Source organism: Protopterus annectens, chromosome 12.part0 (assembly GCF_019279795.1).
Source record: "Protopterus annectens isolate FY-2018-M chromosome 12.part0, PAN1.0, whole genome shotgun sequence".
Classification (NCBI taxonomy): domain Eukaryota; kingdom Metazoa; phylum Chordata; order Ceratodontiformes; family Protopteridae; genus Protopterus; species Protopterus annectens.
Window position 1 is genome coordinate 195,336,262 of NC_056746.1, and position 20,084 is coordinate 195,356,345.

At 41.8% G+C, this 20,084-nt stretch overlaps 1 protein-coding gene across 8 annotated transcripts in view; it reads right to left on the reverse strand.

The window, feature by feature from the left end:
* The window catches only part of TNRC6A (trinucleotide repeat containing adaptor 6A), a 3,393,689-nt gene that overhangs the window by 1,076,749 nt on the left and 2,296,856 nt on the right, over nucleotides 1-20,084 (reverse strand). For all 8 annotated transcript variants that reach the window (XM_044089241.1, XM_044089240.1, XM_044089239.1 and 5 more), the window contains one exon: nucleotides 18,369-18,506. In XM_044089241.1, the coding sequence (XP_043945176.1) occupies nucleotides 18,369-18,506 (138 nt within the window). The remainder of the gene's footprint in view (nucleotides 1-18,368; nucleotides 18,507-20,084) is intronic.

Sequence of the window (20,084 nt, forward strand, 5' to 3'; positions counted from 1 at the left end):
TCAGATAATGCCCCCCCCCCCCACCTGAGATGGGAGGCGTCCATGGTCACTGTGGTTTGGGCTGTGGGTGAAACAAGGTTTTGGGGCTGACCAACCTCCCCTCTGGTGGAGGATCTCCATGAAGTTTCCAAAGGAGACATCCTCGGGAGGTGACCCGGGGGAACCTTCACCTTCACCTAAATCAGTGTCTTCTGTCAAGGACTCAGGGGAGTCCAGGTGCCTCCTTTTGAATGTGTGCTTATGAGGACCCTCTCTAGTGGGACTCTCTGAAGAAGGCTTGTGATCCAAGGGGGTTCCTCCAGGGGATCCACCTGGGGTTCCTCTAGCATGGGCTGTCCCTGAGACAGGCTGAAGGGAGTCGTAACCGAATCCGAGGGAGTCTGAGCGGAATACAAGGAAATAGGCTGGGGTCTCGATCCTTGGGAAAGAACCCTCTCCATCATGTCGAACGTTGATGGAGAGCGCATCTCCTTAGCACCCAAGGAAGAAGCTCTCCCCGGGGCCACCGTGAGGATCGAGGCCAAGGCTAGGGTAGCCGGAGCTCCGAAGGAACTGCTTGGATCCGAAGTCGGAGCCGGAGAGACCTCCATCCCCTCAGGTCCAACTCCACGTCCTGAGAGCTGCTTGGATCATGAGTTGAGGTTGGAGGAACCATCGGCTCCGAATCCCCAGCTCCGAAGATCCTCGGAGCCATAAACCCCTAAACCGCAGGCCGGATTGGGGAAGGACAAATCGGGCATGGAGATCTCCCCTCCAGAGGGAGAGGGGCCTGGTAAGACTCCTATTTGGATTTCGGTCTGAATAAATCTCATCATCCTGTCCATATCCATTTCAGACAGGCTCAGTCGAGCACAAGGAAGCGACCGATTCGGATCTGGCTGGTCGTTGAGAAGATCTGGAGGAAGGCCTCAGCTCCAAAGGCTCCGTCGGCTCTGGGGAGAATCTGGGGGGGGGGGGGTGGAGCCGAGGAGAGACAGGTCTCGATACCTTGGAAGGCAGGCTGGGGAAGGACTCCCTATCTGGAGACCGTTTACGGGGCCTATCCCCTTTCTTCTCTCTGTCTCTCCTGCCTGAATCTTTTCTCTTGTCTCTCCCCTTGGCATCCCCTTCAGCAGGTCTAGCGGGAGGGTGAGTCCCAGCCTGAGGGGGAGGTTGGGTGGGAGTTTAGAAGCTGAGGCCGAGGCTGAAGAATCCAATGTGGAAGCAGGGAGCAGGCCCTTAGCCAACAGTTTGGCCTTCCTATCCTACAGGGCCCAAGGACTGAATCCAGCACACACACTGCACTGGGCAGATAAATAGGGGGGTGGGTACTCCCAGGCAAACACCACCCAGAGTGTGACCATCCACCAGTGAAAGCTTATGGCCACACACTGTGTATTTTTTAAAATAGGTTTCGGCTGATCCGACATCTTCACACACACAGCCACACCTACCAAACCCCAACACACTATGACCACGCACACCTATAGGGAAGGGAAGGGCCTACACAACAACTACCTGACAAACTAAAACTTAACCAAAAACTTTTTTTTTTTTTTTTAACCGACGAACAAGCATTTAGAGGGAGGAAAGGGAACTAACGAGAAACTCTCTCACTCGCACAAGAAAAAGAGTATCCTAAAAGCACTTACGAAAACCATAAGGCTCAGAGCTACAGAAACCACGAAGCAGCAAACGAGATCAGAGGGAAGGTAGGAGATGGTGATAGGTTATGGGTAAGGGGAAGGAGCTTGGAGCTCGGAGCAGATGCTTGTAAAGTTGCCGGCTCGGATCCGATATGGATCCGAATACCCACATGTTGCAGATAAAATGAAGTTAACTACTTCAGATCTACAGTTATGTACACCTAACATAAATGTAGATGTTCAAGTGTATTCACTGTTGCAGTCCTAACCGCTGGTATTTTTTGTCGTGAAAGCCCTTGGCTGGCCTGACTACCAGACAAAACTTTTTTACCTCCTAGGCTGCTGGACGCCCTAAACCATGTTAGTCTGCTCAGGTATAAAAAGAGCCAGCCTGCGTTATCACTTCAGTATTTTCTTGACCCCCTTCAAGGAGGAGCCCAAAGTGCATCATAGGTGAACGAAGGTAGGGGGACCTAAACCAGGGTAGTGTCCCATGGCTATTTTAACTGATTTGTTTGTAGCCTACCTAGTAAGCTGAGAGGGTAGGAGGGAAGGAAAGAAGACTGCAACAGTGAATACACTTAACATCTACATTTATGGTAAGTGTACACAGCTGTGATATGTTCTTCATGTTTCACTGCTGCAGTCCTGACTGTTGGGAAGATTTCCCAAGCTTAATAGAGGGTGGAAGAAGATCATGGAGAAGAAGGGATTCCCTGCAGGACTGCAGATGCAAATCCTGCTCTAGACTTAGAAAATAGGTCTGCAGATGCAAATCCTGCTCTAAACTTAGAAAAGGCTGCCAGGTGGTAGTGTCTTGTGAAGGTATGCACAGACCCCCAGGGGGCTGCCTCCAAAATGTCTTTAGTGGGGACTCCCTCAAGGAAAGCTGCAGAAGTAGCTGTGGCCCTAGTTGAGTGTGACCTAATCAATTCAGGGTGCTTTCTGCCATGATAGATGTAACAGAAAAAAATGCAGTGGGATATCCACTTGGAAACTGACTGTTTAGAAGCTGGCTTTCCTTCAGAGCCGGGGCAAAGGTTATAAACAGCTGGTCCTATTTCCTCAATGAACTGGTCCTGTCTAGGTAGAACTGTAGCACTTTGTGCACATCCAAAGAATAAAATATTCTTTCCCCTCTGTTCTGAGGGTTAGGGAAGAAGGCAGGTAGAAGAATGGCCCGATTTAGAGACACATTCGTGACCACCTTAGGCATGAAAGAAGGGTTAGTTCTGAGGGAGACCCTGTCTTTATGGAAGATAATGAAAGGTTCCACTGCTATTAGGGCCTGCAACTCTGATAACCTCCTGACTGAGGTGATATCCAGTAGTAGGGCAGTTTTCCAAGTAAAAAACTTTAAAGAAGCATTAACTGCAGCCCGAAAGAAAGCAAAGTCAATTTTTCTAGGGCACAGTTGCGGTCCCATGGAGGGATGGCTTTCCTCCTGGGAGGTCTAATGTGAATGACACATCTCAGAAATTGTTTCAGCAGGGGGTGTGAAAAGACAGGAAAAAGAGTAGGGATGTGAGCAGAGATTGCTGAGGCATGTATTTTAATGAAGGAATAAGAGGTCTTTATCCACCAGACTGGCCAGGTACTCCAGGATGGTTGAAATGTTAGCAGAATTTGGCTCAAGGTGGTGCTCCTGGCATCAAATAGAGAACATTTTCCATTCAGCTGAGTAAGATTTTCTAGTGCTAGGCCTTCTAGACTCTTTCAGAATGTTTTCACCTGCTGACAAATTGGTGTTACGGTTGGGTGCTGTGGAATTATCCAGGCAGAAAGGCTGAGAGTCTGAAGATTGGAGGTGCAAAATCCTACCCTTGTTTTGAGTGAGGAGGTCAACTCTCTGTGGTAACAACTAAGGTTTCTGATTGGTGAGCATGAGGAGGAGTGGAAACAAGTGTTGTCTAGGCCAGTCTGGTGCTATCAGTATGACCCTTTGGACCTCTTCCCTTATCTATAGGGGCACTCAAGGCAGAAGAGGCAAGGGAGGAAAGGCGTAAATGAGGAGGCAAGTGCATGGGAAAAAGAAGGCATCGACACTCCATGCAAAAGTCAGCCTTGTCCTGGTACAGAATTTATTTTCAGGTGAGCACCATCTTTACTAGCAAATAGGTCCACCTATAAGTTATACTAAGAAATATTTCTCGATGCAGATGCCATTCATGGGGGGGGGGGTCACGTTTCTGCTGAGATGAACTGCAAGAGTATTTTGTTTTCCTGGCAGATACTGTGCTATGAGGTGTAGCAGGTGTATGCAGTCTCCCAAACTTGCATGGCTAGATGGCACAGAGTGTAGGAATGTGCGCCTCCCTGCCTGTTTTACCATGTGACTTTGGTGTTGTCTGTTTGTACTACCAGGATCTCTGGTATCCTTTTTTCTTAAAAGGCCAGTAAACCTTTGTGCACTGCCATGAGTTCTTTCCAATTTATGTATTTCCTCCTGTACAGTGTGTCCCATATTCCTTTGGTTTGGAGGTGTTGCAATATGTGCCCCAAAGACTACATCTGAAGCATCAGTGGTGAGGGTTTGGTCCTGAGGTGTGAATCTGAAGGATAGGCCCAGATTTTGGGTGCAAGCCTGTACCCACCATGCGAACTCTTGCTTGAGGCAAGGTATCAGGTGCATTTCAGTGTCCAGGGACTGACAGCTCTGGCACCACACGTTCTGAAGCTTCCTCATGTACAGCCTGGCTAGAGGCACCATGAAGATACAGGCTGCCATATATCCCACCATTCTGAGGAATTCTCTGGCTGTGATGCACTGGTTTTCCTGGATTTTTTAGTAGCCTGTCAAAAAGGTGACTTTGTCTGGGGGGGAGAAAGGCCCTCTGAAGTGAAGAGTCCAGTAGTGCCCCTAGGAGGAAGACCCTCTGAAGTGAAGAGTCCAGGAGTGCCACTAGGAAAGCTGTTTGTTTGGGACACTGACTGATTTCTTAAGGTTTAGTGTAAACCCCAGAGAAGTCAGGAGGTCCTGTGTGAATTTCAGGTCCTTGTGGGTCTTTGCCCAATACATGCCACAGATCTGTCAATCGTCCAGGTAGGGGTAAATCTGGACCCCTTTGCTCCTGCAGAGAGCAATAGCAGGAGCCAAACACTTTGTGAAAAACCCTTGGAGCGGTAGGCAATCCAAACTGCAGTGCTGAAAACTGACAGTGACTGGAGCTTGCTCTGAAGCGAGGAAAGCTTCTATGTGACTTTTGTATGGGAATGTGCAAATAGGCATCTTTTAGATCTACTGAAACCATGAAAGTCTGAGGAATTATCACTGGTAGTAATTTTTGAATGGTCAACATTATGAATTTTGGCACCCTGAGAAATTGATTTAAGTTGCATAGGTCCAGTATGGGACACCAAGAACCTTCCTTTCTGGGGACTAGGAATAGTCTTAAGTAAAACCCTTTCCCTTTTTGGTCTTCTGGAATTGGCTCAACTGCTTCCTGGGAACACACTATTTGAATTTGTTCGACAGCCTTTGATTTTTGAGTATGAGATGTATCTGGGTAACCTGAGTATTTTAAAGGCTCTTTGAAAGTGAATCTGTAACCATTTGAAATAATGTCTAGAACCCACTAATCTGAAGGGATGTAGGTCCAGTTTTGATGGAAAAGTGACAGCCTTACTCTGAGTGTTGGGGTGGGGATGGGAGGGTGGAGCAATGAGAAAAAGTCATAACTGTTCTCTGGCAAGGGCATGGGCCTAGAACTCCCTTGCTTGAGAGTTTTGGAAGTCCACTTCTTTGATCTTTGCTGCTGAAGTCTTTGCTTGGGGGTTCTGTCCCTCTGAGGCTTCCTCTGTTTACGTCTAGGTTAGGTGGGAAAGGACCAATGCTTAGCAAGGAAGTTCCTGCTGAACCTAAGAGGTTGCATTTGCAGAAAGTCTTTTACTATTTGCATAGACTTAGCCTTGTCTTCTATCTTTTAAGGACTGCTTCTGCTTTGTGGCCAAAGAGGCAGTCTTGCCAAGAGGTGCATCCAAAAGGCTAGCCTCTACGTGATCAGGGAGAGATCAAGTCTCCTAATCACTGAGCCAGTGACAGCTGCAGTGCAGGAGACCTCCATGGCATCATACCTACACAGTGCAGGGAATGTTTAGCTATCTGGAAAACGGAGTGGCACAGGTCTAAAAGTTCCTTAGAAAGATTTTTATTTTCTAGGGTAGATATATTTTGTTTAAGATGTGTTTGTTTAAGATGATAGAGAATGGCTTGCTGGTATTTGATCATATGGAATTGACAAGTCGAGGGCTCTCATGGTCAGAGTGGTGGAAGTGTACACTTTCTTTCCAAACCTATTACGAGCCGTACTCTCTTTGTAAGCAAAGGGTTCTTGGAGGAAATGGTTCTAGCCCCTTTAGGCCCTGAAGTGACCACTTCTGGGTCATTAGAGGGATGTATAAACAAATATTTGAGTATTTTGTACCCTGTAAAACCTGTCTAGTTTTCTAGGGGCAGGGGGGAGGGAGTCAGGTTTTAAGGAGGCATCCTAAAAGACATCCTCCGCCACTTCCAAAATAGGTGGAACAGCTAAAGGTCTGTGTTCAGGGAGGTCCAAAACTCCCTCTCTTTTTGGCCTGGAGGTATTCTTGTGCCTCCCACTGAAAATGCTGCCTCATAGCACAGAGTCTCTCTCCAAATGTGAAATCTTCTGGTGCAGAAGCAGAGGGAAGATTTTCCTCTGAATCAGATTCCTCATAGGATGTGCAAGAGGGGCCTTCGTCTGATCTAGATTCCTCCAAATAGAAAACGTCTTCTGATGAAATGGCTCTGGAAAAAATTCAGGAGGGGTATCATCCCTTTCTGGACTGTACAGCCCTTACAATGTTAATTAACTCTTCAGCCAGTATGATAAAATTCTGTTGGGATCCGTGTAATTGGGAGCCTGTAGGCCTAGGCTAAGTCCTCGCCAAATTACACTGCCTTTCTTTTGAGCGGCTTTGGCCTTAGGCCTAGGTGCATCCAACACCCTGGTGCCAGACTCTTTCGGTTGAAAATTCACCTGTGTACGCCTAGACCTTGATATATCACTGGTTGGTAAGCACTCGTCGGAAGCCGCAGCGTACTGCGCGGTCTCTGACACAACCTATGAGCCAAAGGTATGTGCTGCAGAAGTAGAAGGGACCGATAGAATATCCGACTCCAAACAGGTCTCAACAGAGGGGCCAGGGTCACGGTTTCAAATGCTGACAGGAACTGAGAAAGCACCTCACCTTCCTCAATAATCACAAATCTAGTAGGAGAGTCAGAGGGCAAATGTTTGTCATCCAAAGACCTTAGCTTATGCTTTCCTTTTTCGCGCTTAGGTAATTCGAGTTCAAGATGACCGGTGGATGCCACTGGACACAAATGTACAGATTCCTGTCTCAGAAATCACACTAAGAAATTGGCCCTATGCCCAACAGTTCTAGCGTTAAACCTATCACAGAAACAACAATAAGGGATGTCATGGTCTAACAAGTGACACAAAGTATATGGAAGTCTCTGTGTGGGATTTGTTTACCACAGTGGAGACAATTACTTACTTTATCCAACATGAGTTAAAGAAAAGAGAAAAGAGCTCCCCAATGGGGTACTTATCTATCAGATGACAACTTCAATCTGGTGCGAACCAACCAATGCACTTGTACACTGCTTCGGGCTCTGGTGGAAAGAAAAAACTGAAGAGAAATGAACAGAGATCACTAGTGCCAAGATTCATTTAGTTTTTATGTATACGTATCTACAAGTATTTTTTCTATAGACCTACTTTTATGTAGAGTTTTTAGTGTGTAATGCAACAAAGATTTTATGTGAGTTATTTATTCTCATGTTTATAAAGACTTTTTTTGAACTTTAAGACTTTATTTGAATTATCACTATTTTTAATTTTGTCCATTTATTTCTAAAGGGTTATAGCTAATTCATGTGATAGATTGGTTACTCAAACAGAGGCGAAGCATATATTAGCGAGATTATTACTATGGTTAGGTTTTTAGCATCTGATGAAGTGCTTTTTACGAAAATGTAATGATTTACATGGCGTTCATGCTTTCCCGGTTTTGTGTCTTAAGTGGCGAAATGTAATAAACTATATCTTGGATTTGGCCATAGACTGAAGTGATGATGCAGACTGACGTCCTTTATAGCTGAGCAGACTGATGTCGGTTAAGGTGTCTGTCAGCCTGGGAGGCAAAGAGAGTTTTCTCTGCTAGTCGGGTTGGCCAAGGGCTTTCACCACAGGAAATCTCAACGGTCAGGACCACAACAGTGAAACACAAAGAACATCTGATTTAGGAAAGAAAGATTCATAACTGTTCTCCAGGAATTTTCTTTCCTTGGCGCTAAAAACACTCCAGTAAAATCCTTTCCCCAGTTGGAGAGGAAGAAATTCTTCTGTTACCCACTGAAACATATTTACTAATTTGATATTTGTTTACTGGGGTGGTCCGACTGGGTCTACAGAACCCATTTTTAGCAGAGCCACGGGGAAAAAAGCCCCACATACAGTGTAATACAAGTACATTACAGTCCAAAAACAATACAAGTGACACCCCATGGGTGGGAGGGTGGCCTAATGGTTAAGGTGTTTGCCTTACAAACACAAGGTGCAGGGTTTGAGTCTCACACGGGATAATTGTCTAAGCTTAAAATGGCTTACAAGGGCAGTTAGCTTAGTACTAATCTATGAACCTATGAACCTATATAAAAATAAGTTGATAGAACGTAAACTAGGTTACAAGATATACTACACATCTGGACAATTATATACAGTTATATTATTATAGACAATTTTAGTCATTCTAACAACATACATCCTATGAGTAGATAAAGTGTACAAAAGTAGTATGTAGGTAATACAATACAAGACATAGGTTGTTACAGTCCATGAATAATAAAATGTTGGTTTCAGTTATGAAAATAATAGTGATGAAAGACAGTGAGAGAGTTAAGAAGAACAGAGGCATTACAGACTGAGCAGTAGCTTAAGAATATGGTATAGGAACAGAGGCGTTATGACAGACATTAGGATTTTGTAGACTGTGAAAGAGAGAAATGTGATGGAAGAAAATTAAGCTAGCCTGGAAGAGGAGGAAGAGCTGAAAATTAGGCCAGATTTATACAGGAGCAAGCTGGTTAGGCAAGGCATAGACCTGGTAGCAAGAGGTAATGAATTCCATAGTTTAGAGACAGAATATGAATATAGAGAATGAGCTGTATTTTTGTGGGTTTTGAGATAGCTAAGAGATTTCTTGTCTTCTGATCATAGGGATCTATTTGGTGTACAAGGTGCGACTACGCTGGCTAGTGCAAGGCAGGCAGTAGGCTTGAAAAAAATAAGGTTGTGCAAAGTAGATAGCTGAATAAAAGCAAGTTGGTTGGGAAGGTTAAGCCAGTTTAGTTCTAGTAGCGCTCTACAGCGATGTCTGTGATATTTAGAGTTTGTGGCAAACTTAGCTACTTTGTTGTAGCACTGTTCCATCTTGCTTAGGGTAGATGTTTGTAAACTGGTGAGAATAGAGGCACCACAAAGAAGGGAGGGAAGTAAGAATGATTTTGCTAGGAAAATTTAGTTGCTGTGATTAAGAAATGTTTGTTTCTATAAAAGAGTCCCAGTTTTGATGAGTTTTCTTTATATTTTGCTGTATATGGTGGTCAAAGCCAAATATACTAAACCTAGTGAATTACAAGTGCAGTGAAATGAAGTAACCAACTTGTGGGTCCCTACCACTAGTGCGTTACCCTCAAAAATAAATCTGCATTGGTTGCAGACTCCACACTTGTAGGTTATCCACCTCTTGGCTGAATTTGGAACCAGTTTTTTACTGCCTTCCAACAGTTTTTTAAAGTTCTTCCCTGTCCTATGAATATACATGGTCTATCACCAAACTTCTCAAAATCTTTCCCATAACAAGAAAATACTTTCCAGTTCTTACATAGTATATTACCAATTGCACCACTGTCCACAGTGAAAGTTGTGACAAATGCCTTGCCATAATTTTTGGTATTGTTACCTGTAGTGTATCTATCATTAACATCTTCTATAATCTGAGTAGTGGAACTCCTAAAAAGAGGTGTGATGGTACCTTCTAAACTTTTAGTGCTAACCTCACTACGAATACTAAGTCATACTATGAGCAGTGGACCATGTAGTTGCAGTGCAAATATCATCAACAGATGTTCTTGACTGAAAGACAGATGATGCAGCCATGGATCTGGTTGAATGAGCCTTAGGAGGTTTAGGTAAGGTCATGCCTTGTTGAGAATATATCAAAGCAATACATTTTAATCTACTTGCCTAAAGCGACTTCAGAGACTGGAGAATCCAGCCTTTTTGGCGAAAAAGAAAGAGTTGAAGGAGGAGCCCGGAGTTCAGATATTGTCTTTGAAGAAATGATGGCTGACAGGAATTTTAAATCAGTTTTAGACAAAGGTTCAAAAGGTTTTTGCATTAGACCTTATAGCACAACTGTTAGATCCAAAGGTGGTAATGGATTCCTTTATCGAATGCTTTAGCAGAAAGATACCTTTCAGGAAAGCTTTGAATATTGTAGATGAAGCCAGGGAAACATTTCTGATATCTGTGTGAAAATTAGAAATTGCTTGCCAGTTGAAGTTTAATTGTAGAGAAACTTGCTCCTTTTTTAAAAAGAGTTGCCAAAAATTAGGGAGAATTGCAGAAACTGTGGCAGAGAAAGTTCATTATCCAATGCCTACAGGGAACATCTTTTCCATTTGCTTTTGTATAACTTTTTTGGTATATTCTTTTTGAGAAGCCAAAATAATGTCACATACAGGGAAAGAGAGCCTGGCTGTCTAACCACTACTGGAAGTGGAGAAACCATGCAGTTAAGTTTGAGGGCCTGTATGTTGGGATGCTGGATCCCTGATGGATATAAGAGAAGATCAGGTGTTGGCTGCAGTATCCATGGAGGATAATGAAGGTGAGACCATAGGAAGGGGAACCATACTTGCTGAGGCCATAAAGGGGCAATGAGGATTACTGAGCTCTTCAGCCAACTTGCTTTCTGTAGAAATTTGGGAATCAAGGGGAGAGAAGAAGGGATAAGTATAAAGGACACCCAGGGGGGCCAAGAGTTGACTACAGCATCTGTAACTCCTCCTGAGGGGGGATTAGAGCAAAGTACTTGCTGCACTTCTTGTTGTGGGAAGTCGCAAAGAGGTCGCAGCAAGGCTGGCCTCAATAATGGAAGATCACTTCTACCACAGACTGCGAGACTACTCTCGTGAGGCATCAAAATGAACCTGTTTAGTTTGCCCACTAGTATGTTTTTCCCTGGGATGTACATTGAAATTAGAAAGCAGTCTGATGAGATAGCCCATTTCCATATTACTATGGCCTCTGCAAATGGGATAAGATAAGAGTTCCTCTTTGTTGAAGTACCAGACTACAGACATGTTATATCTGTCTGAAATGCAATAGTGCCTTGGGGACAACATCTTGAAAAGCCTGCAATGCAAATAGAACTGTCCTCATCCTTGGAATATTGATATGCAAACTGATCTCTTGTGGCGACCACATGCCTTGGACAGTTCTTCCCAAGAAATCCCCCACCCCAAGTTAAGAAGCATCTGTGGTCACTGTAGCAGTCAGTGCTTGTAGTACAAAACGTCAGCCTAGATGAATATCGCCTGGCTGGATTCCACCAGTGGATGTGTTGTTTGCAAAATGGAGTAAGCTTACCTGGAAAAAAAATAGGGGATGATGCAGAATGGACCAGTACACAACTTGAGTTCATTAAAGAACACACAAAGAAATGTGCCTTGGATAAGACACTGACACTTTAGCTCCAAAACCTGTAATGATCTAAGGGTATTGGAGCAGACCTAGTCAAGGATATAGTCAGAGTGGAGGAAGCAGCTTTCCTTATATCTGACACCAGACCTCCCCGGGGTTTTGGAACCCAAGACTCCAAAACCACTGGCCAGATCAGGAGATGAAAGAAGGGACCTGGATGTCATAGATATACTCACTGATCTGACAAGGGAGGGAGCTGGCAAGACCAGAATCTGGATCTGAACTCTGAGAAATTTTCACATCATCTTATTCACATCTGATTTCGATAAACTTGTGGATGACCTAGAAGTAGTTGGGGGATGTGGGTCTGGAGTTTTTTGGATGTCAAACAACTGAGCTGTCAAGGTGGGCAAAATGGGTTTAATAAGAAATTCTGGTGTACGACTATTGATACTTACCAGGTTTTGGATCCAAGTAGCTAGGATCCGAAGGTGTTGTAGTACGGGATGCTTAAAATAATAATGGAAGCCGAAGCCTTCAGATCTCAGGATTGCAGATCCAAAGGTTGAATCTTCAAATCAGACGATGTCAGATCCAAAAATTTCAATACTTTGATTGGCGTCTCCGAAGAAGACCTTGGGGGACTTCGGAGGAGAGCACTTAAAATCCAGTGGAGCTGATTTAATTGGTTTTGAGGGGATTTGAACACCAAAGTAACAATAGCAGGTAGCAAACCTTTTAAACTAAGTTTGTTACACCTATCCACCAAGGCCCTAGGACTAAAGGTAGAACAGATCTTATATGCAGTGTCTAAATGTTCAGGAGCAAGGCAATACATGCACTCCTTAGAGAAAAATGGATTTTTTTTTGAGAACAGAAAATGGTTTACTACCAACAATGGCAGAATACAGAAAATACCCTGTTATAGAAAGGGTAAAAAGCAGAAAAGGGAAATACCGACAATGGTATGCAGAATACTATATAAAACAGTAAGGAAAAAGGTTGAATAAACTAACGAACTTGAAAAACTAAAAGGGAGAATGGCTAGAGTTAGAGAAAAAAATCTAAGAGAAGTAAAATAAAATTTTTAAACTAATGAAAACCCACTATAGTACCTCGAGAGATGAACCTATGTCTGTTTGCAATGGCTGCAAATGAGATCTGGGGTAATAGGGATGGAAATAGGGCATTATGAATAGAGGGAGGAGCTTGACAGCTGGATCCAAAGTCTGGAATATGCGGCCAACTTGGATCTGAGGATTGGATACAAACCCAAACATTTAGGGAGAATGCAATGGACATCAGATACTTTAAGTGCAAGTTTTCTTTTGTGGCAAAAGGACCATCTGTGGCACACCCTATTCTTTAAGCAACACTGAGAAAAACTTCCTAATGCAGCTGCCACTTGTGAGGGTCTGACAGACTCCTGCTTGGGTGATCCACCAGTTGATTTGTTTCTCCTGGTAGGTACTAAGCCTTGAGGTGCAGGCCTAGGGAGTTTGCAGTTTCTCAGAGCTTCACAGTTATGTGGCAAAGAGGCCAAGAGTGAATCCCTCCTTGTTTATGTACCACATAATTATGGTACTGTCTTTTTTAGCAGTACCCCTAGTTTCCATTGACCTTCGAAGGCAATCAAACCTTTTTTGGACTGCCATCAGTTCCTTTAGGTTTATGTGCTTCTTTTTGAACTGGGACAGTCTCATCTGTCCTGAGCTTAAGATGCTGTAGTGAGCTCCCCATGCTATTTTTGAGGCATCTGTAATCAAAGTCTGGTCCTGAGGAAAACCTGAAGGGACGTCCTGAGTTGAGAGAGCAGCTCAGGCCTGCTCTTTCCTGACAGGGGAGGAGAAGTTTCACCATGAAGTTGAGGGGGTTAAGATTGTTGGCACCACACATTTCTCTGGGACCACTGTAGCTTTGTCATATGCAGTCTGCCTAGGGGGGGGGGGGGAATCATAAGGATGCAAGAGGCCAAATAATTTACAGCTCTGGGGATCTCTCTGGCAGTGAGGTAGTTCCTGAGAAGGAGCTTTTGGAAGTGCACAGTTAGAAAGATAACCTTGTTTGGAAAAGTCCAGCAAAGCCTCCCAGGAATACAATCCTGTTTGTGAGGGTGGTCTGAGACTTTTGGGTATTGATGGTGAACCCAGAGAAGCCAGGATCTCTTTGTGTAAAGCAGATCTGCTTTGGAGTTTTTCTAGAACTGTTGCGTGAATCAGGCAGTCATGTATGCAGGGGTAAATTTGAACGCCCTTTGATGTGAAGAAGGCTATCATTGGGGCTAGGCATTTTGTGAAAACCTGAGGTGCAGCAGACAAGAATAGATAATAACTGATGTGATAGGATGTAGTGCAATCTATGCCAGGGAAAGTATGGTAGTGCATCTGTAACACATACCAGCATAGCTAGCTGGAGTTTTGTAAATAATTTTGTCTCATTTGACTATCACACCGATTTGTACAGATGGTTGTGTTAAAAATTTATTTGTAAAGTTGTTTGTGTTAAAAATGCATCGAACAAGGGGTCCTGCTTGACAGGTAAGAGATAAACATGTCAAACAGTATTATTATAACTGATTAAATGTATATGTTTTAACAGAATTCTGGAAAGGAAGAGGTTAACCTCGACCAAGCTAATTTTGAAAAATAGGTTAAAATTAAATTGATTGGTTTAAGCCATAAAGATTTTATCTTACAGGTCTGAGTGCAGCCAGAGACAAAAATGTATAGGAAAACCAGGACTACAAATCTTACTGTATTGTCCTTAGGGGTGAACTAATTGTTACCTGGAAGGGTGGAAGTTTTTGAAATTGTTTTATAGCTTTCAGATGCTCCAACAGACCTTAGCAAAGATCTGGGTGTGTACTGTACCAGAGTCAGGTGACCAGATGTGATGTCATTCTATAACCAGCACTGAAATGATTTTTTAGAGGTTAGTGAGATATGACTGAACTCTTGCAGAAGCACTTTGTTTTTCGGAACCTGACAGGAAAGATCTCTCAAAGATATCTAACATAACCTCACACCTCACTTTGCCCTGCTATAGTAAACAAGTCAACACCTCATCTTGCCTTGCAGTAGTAAGCAACTTGACACACATCATTCTTGCCTTGATGTAGTAACTACTAGGGAACAGTAATTCTCTAGTCAGTCAGGAAAATATAGTGAGATTAGTTAAGTATTGTTTTTCTGCATCTGTGTGAATATATGCAACAGTGTTATTTTTTTATATCTCCCATGATTGAAACTCTGTTTTTTATTGTAAATGGGTATTCATTATTCTAATGTTTTCTATTTTATTATTATTAAACATTTCTATATCTTCCATTGTGGCTGGTCTTCAACAGAAGAATTTTAAAATCTTAAGAGTACTTGTTTATTTTAGAGACACTGTGGCCGCACCTGAAAGCCTTGCTGCATTGGTCAAACTCTTACCATTTGTATTAGTATTAAATTTACTCAGTATAATTGGGTATCCTTGTAACAGCCGAGTAGCTAACTGGTGGCAGCGTAACTACCTTATAGTCTGGGTAGAGGGAGCACAGCTAGTAAATCTGTGCCAGGTGTGTGTGTCTGTGTGTGAAAATCAAATATCCAAGTGTGTGTGTCAGCTACTTAGAAAAGGGATACAGAGCTTCAAATTGGTCACTGTGGAGTCTTGTTTGGGGTCAAGACAGAGAGAGATGGACTGTGTCCAGTGCCAAATTTGGAGTGCACTCCCTGTGTGCTCTTAAGGGAAACTGTGCTTGGTGCAGATGGCTGCATCTGAAAATACTGTGTGCATCCACTGCTGACGCTAAATCAATATGCAAAAGCCAAAAGGTAATTCACTTATTTAAATGCAAGTTTAATTCAAAATATTAAAAGATAAGTTTTCTCCCAAGATTTCAAAAGATAAATATTTTCCAAGATTAATGTTACCGTCCACTGTGAGTCCATGAACTTCATCAGATGTTTAACACCTCAAATATTCACAGAAAAACTCCCTGTTGGACTAATGATGTCACTTTCCCTGTTCTGTTTAAAACAGTACAAAACTTTTATTGCTCACTTCTTAAACTATTCCATAAGTGTTACACATATTTAAAGGTGGCAAAAATGTACTTTACAATAGTTTTCCACCTGGCTAGTGCATTCAGTTTTAAAATGCTATTAACAGAATATTCATTAATCCCTGGCCAGTGATTCATATCCAGTAAAATCTGTCATCCCTTTTGGTAAAAACTCTGTACCCATGAACTACCACATAGGTGGTAGTCTACTTAATACAGAAAGTGTGATAAGAGACCTTGGGACACAGGTGGACAGTAGTCTCTCCTTTGATAATCACATCGCCACAGTAGTCAGGAAATCCTTCTACGTGGCACACCTCATCACAAAAGGTTTATCATCCAGGAAAAAAAAGGTCATTGTTCCCCTCTACTCATCACTCATTATAGAGTGCAACACCCCTTTTGGTATGTACCTCACAAAACATCTACAACAACTGGAAAGGCCACAGAAATACCTTACAAAGAGGATTAATGGCCTCAAACAGATGCCCTACGCAGACAGTCTAAAAAAACTCCAGCTTTACTCTGTCGCATATCGCCTACTCAGAGGCGATCTCTGCCTAACATACAAAGCTCCTCATTAGCACTCTTCAAGAAAAATCTTGATGATTGGATGGGAGATAGGAAATTCACCCCGGGGATCACTTCTGTGGCTCTGCTTGACAGAGGAACAGGAAAATAATTTTCTTGGGTGGCAAAAGCCAGGGTACTGTTTGGCTAGGCTTATACAGGCCCTAGGGCCAATAGCCTAGTACCTACCTATGAACTTATGAACCAAAGTTCCTTTTACTCCAATTGGAGACCCCAAGGGCCACCCCTAATATTAGTTCAGATATTATCAATTGCCATATATTTAAAGTTGTGGTCATTAAACTGATGCACACGCCTTGCTAAAGCACTGTTGGTGTTATCTTTACATATACTATAAGTATGTTCGTAAATCCTTTCACGTAACTGATGTTCAGTTGTGCCCACATAACAGCTAGGGCATTTCTCACAAAGCAATGTATGCTACATTGGTGGAATCACAACTGTATTTACCACACACTTTATACACCTCTTCCCTAATTGTAAACAAGATGTACCTGTTCATATGAATTTACAGTATGGGTAGCGGTAGCATCCACATTTTCTCATACAGGCTGTATTATTCACCCCTAAGGTGTCACCTTTTTCAGGTAAATTCTTAAAGTTTTGTCATCTTCTGTAGGTTATTATAGGTTTTTTCCCCAATTCTGTTTCTCACAAAAATGTCTTAGCAATTATAACACAATTTTTATAAAGAATATATTTTATCCTCTTGTGGTTCACTCCAAATGTAGTTATAAAAGCAGTTTGTCTGATCTTGACCTTGTTGTTCTCACTATTCTTAATTCCAGTATTAGTTACTATCAGATGGACATCTTCATTAGAAATAACCTGATTCATATCATGTTTTTCATACTGGTGGTTTGGTATAGGTTTAAAATGTCCATTAGTTCTTTGACTGACTTGGTCCATAATTTCATTTAATAAATTGTGGGGATAATCCCTCATCCCAAACATGTTCATTAGTATTTTTTTTTTTTTTTACTTTCGACAACAAAATCAGTGTCCAATGTGACCATTCTTGCTGCTATTCCCAACTGGCCTTTCATCACTGATCTTTTTTGGTGGTATGGGTGTGAACTATTAAAATGTAAAAAAAAAAAAAAAGTATTAAGAGTACATACTTGCTCTAAATATTTTAGAAATATACCTGTTAATTCTATCTTTCTCGAGAAGGACATCTAAATATGGCAGCAAGGTTCTCATCAGAATCTGAATCCCCACAAGAGGTAATGGCTAAACCTTCATTAAAGGTGGATTCATCTTTATCATCCTGACAGTTGAAAGAAACCTGATAGTCCTTCGACATTTTGAGTGTGGTTATTGGAAGGCAGCACCTGCAAAGCGGCTCCTAACCCAACTGATGACCTAAGACATTCAGCTTGTGAGGAAGTACAGAGACCCAGTGGCATACTGGATTTCGAATGGATCTCGATAAGAGGCCTGTACCACAACCTTAGTCAATGGGGAGAAAAGCGAAAATGTCTCATCTTCAACAACAAGGCAAGTTGGACTGACAGACAGCAAAGGACCTGGTGACCGGCTGAAGTGCTTAGCTAAAATCTCAGCCCTACGCTTTAGATTTTACTGTTAAAACAAGCAGAGAACCAACAGGAATGTTATACTCTGGGCCTAAATAACTAGCACAAAAAGAGTGACAGTCCCAGTGTGGTATCTGCTTGCCACAGTGGAGACCACAAACTTTCTCTGACATTAGTCAAGAAACATATGAAAAGTTCCCCAATGTGGAACCTAGCTTTAAATGTCTTATTTCTCTGGTGCAACCTGACAGATGCGTTGACTAGTGTTCTCCTTCAGGCACTGATGGCAAGAAAGAACCGAGGTTATGGTGCCAGATGACTCCCTTTATATCCGGACATCCTGACATCAGTCAGGGCATCCACCACTTTCATGAGGAGGAGGAAAACACTCTGTCAGTCAGGCTGGCCAAGGGCTTACATGGCAAGAAATACTACCAGTTAAGACTACAACAGTGAAATACGAAGAACACCTTACATAAACAAATAAATGGAACTCCAAACTGCATTAAAGCTCAGTTCTCTAAACTACCAACAGCAGTTCTCTGGCAGGGTTACATCTGACAAGAAGCAACCCCTGTAAAGTAAGCTTTAAAAATAAAAATGAAGTACTACAAGGGACAGTAAAATGATCAACTACTCTATCCTAAGCAGCTTCTCAAGCTGTAGGTCTTTAATCCATGGAGATTAACACAATAGGCATCACCTAGATAATCCTTCACTGCTGAGGAAAATAAAAAATATAACACAAAAGGGGAAATGCAACAATCCTCACATATTACAATCTTCACATTTTATATGATGATTAACATTAATAACATTTACATACCTGCAGCTGATTCAGCTGAGAAAGTTGGGAAAGCTGGTTCAGCTGGGAAAGCTGGCTCAGCATGGCTACTTGCTGAGGGCCAAAGAGTGGACTTAAGCCCCCACTGTTTGGTGCATACTTCAGTAAAGATGCTGGAACCTGAAGAAAGAATGTTATTAAATTAATCACAGCATAGAAAAAATAAAACATGGTAATGACAGCTCTACTGGAGTATAATCATTCAAATATATAGTTTAAAAGTCATGCACACTGCAAAATCTACTTAATGAGAGAACTAAAAGTGAATGCCTGCTGGTCTCAGTTTCCTTAAATCACTGTTATTTTCCTTAAATAACAGTGATCATGGCTGGCAACAGGCTCTACCTGACATCAAGAATTATTAACTTTATTCAACAAACATGGACGCAAGTTGATAGAGGTGCTGATGAAGGATAATCAATGTAAAACAAAAATATTTGATTTTTAAAATGTAGAAAACAGAAAAGTCTATTACACATAAATTGCTATTTCCCAATTTTAAAACTAAACATACCAACATTTTCAGCAAGGCAAAGAAAATGTGTGATGAAATTAAAAGACAGAAGAAAATTACTGAGACAAAAAACAAAGAAAATAATTGAGACAAAAACAGGATTATAACAATTGTTCATTAGTACTCTAGTCGGTTTCTAGCCAGCATGATGCATCTGAAAATGATGTTCTTGGGATTGTGAAAGGTGCCAAAAACACAGTAAAATTAAACAAAAGGGATATCCTCTTCAGCGTTCATAGCAGATAATGATCCATGACAGGTCCAAAACCAGAACTATGTTTCATAGACTAATTCCCCTACAACAATTACCACAACAGCAAGATGAGTAGAATGAAGGGTACAATGTGGCGAAACAACTGGTTTCAACAAAAAAATTCTTATTCCTAAGCACTAACAGTAATTATACACAGAAAAATCACCAGTACAGTTCCCAATCTATCACAGTCAATTGTAGTAATTTGTTGGAAAAAGGGTTATTTAACCTTTATCACCTCTGTTAGAGGGGACATTGTGAGAACATTAACTGAAATAGTGAAAACATAAACTGACTTCAGACTGTTCTTTCATAAAATTAACCTGACTTTACATTTTCAGAATAAAAAAAAAAAAATCTTTCGAAGATGCTGGGCATTTGAAAAAAGAAAAAAAAGTGTTTTCAATCCCCTTTGCAGCCAGTATTAAATCCGTTTGGAAAAATTTGTGAAAAAGATCTTGGATAACAGAAATTCTAGGTGGTCATTTAATTTTACCCATTTGGAGAAATTACTTCTTCAAGAACTCTGCAATAAGAATATCAGAGTTATGAAATCTGATAAAGTGGGTGGCCTAGCAGTGATGGACCACGCTGATTATACAGCCAAGATGTTCAAATTACTCCAGAGTGACCTTATAGTATTTCCTTTGGGAATTAAGTTAATGTTGCTTATTCAAAAACAGATGTACAACTTCTTGATTTGTTGAACCAAGATGTACTAATGCAAATGTTTATTAAGTACCTGCATTGAAAAACCTATTATACCCAAAATATCCGGCATCCCACAAATCCACAAGGATTTAAATAAGCTTCCCCTTAAACCTACAGTCAGTGTCAGGTGTTCAAAAAGTTGTGCTAATGCTAAGCTTCATGGACTATCAGCATTTGGAAATATTTACATTGTGTCAATTTTAGTTTCATAATAATTATT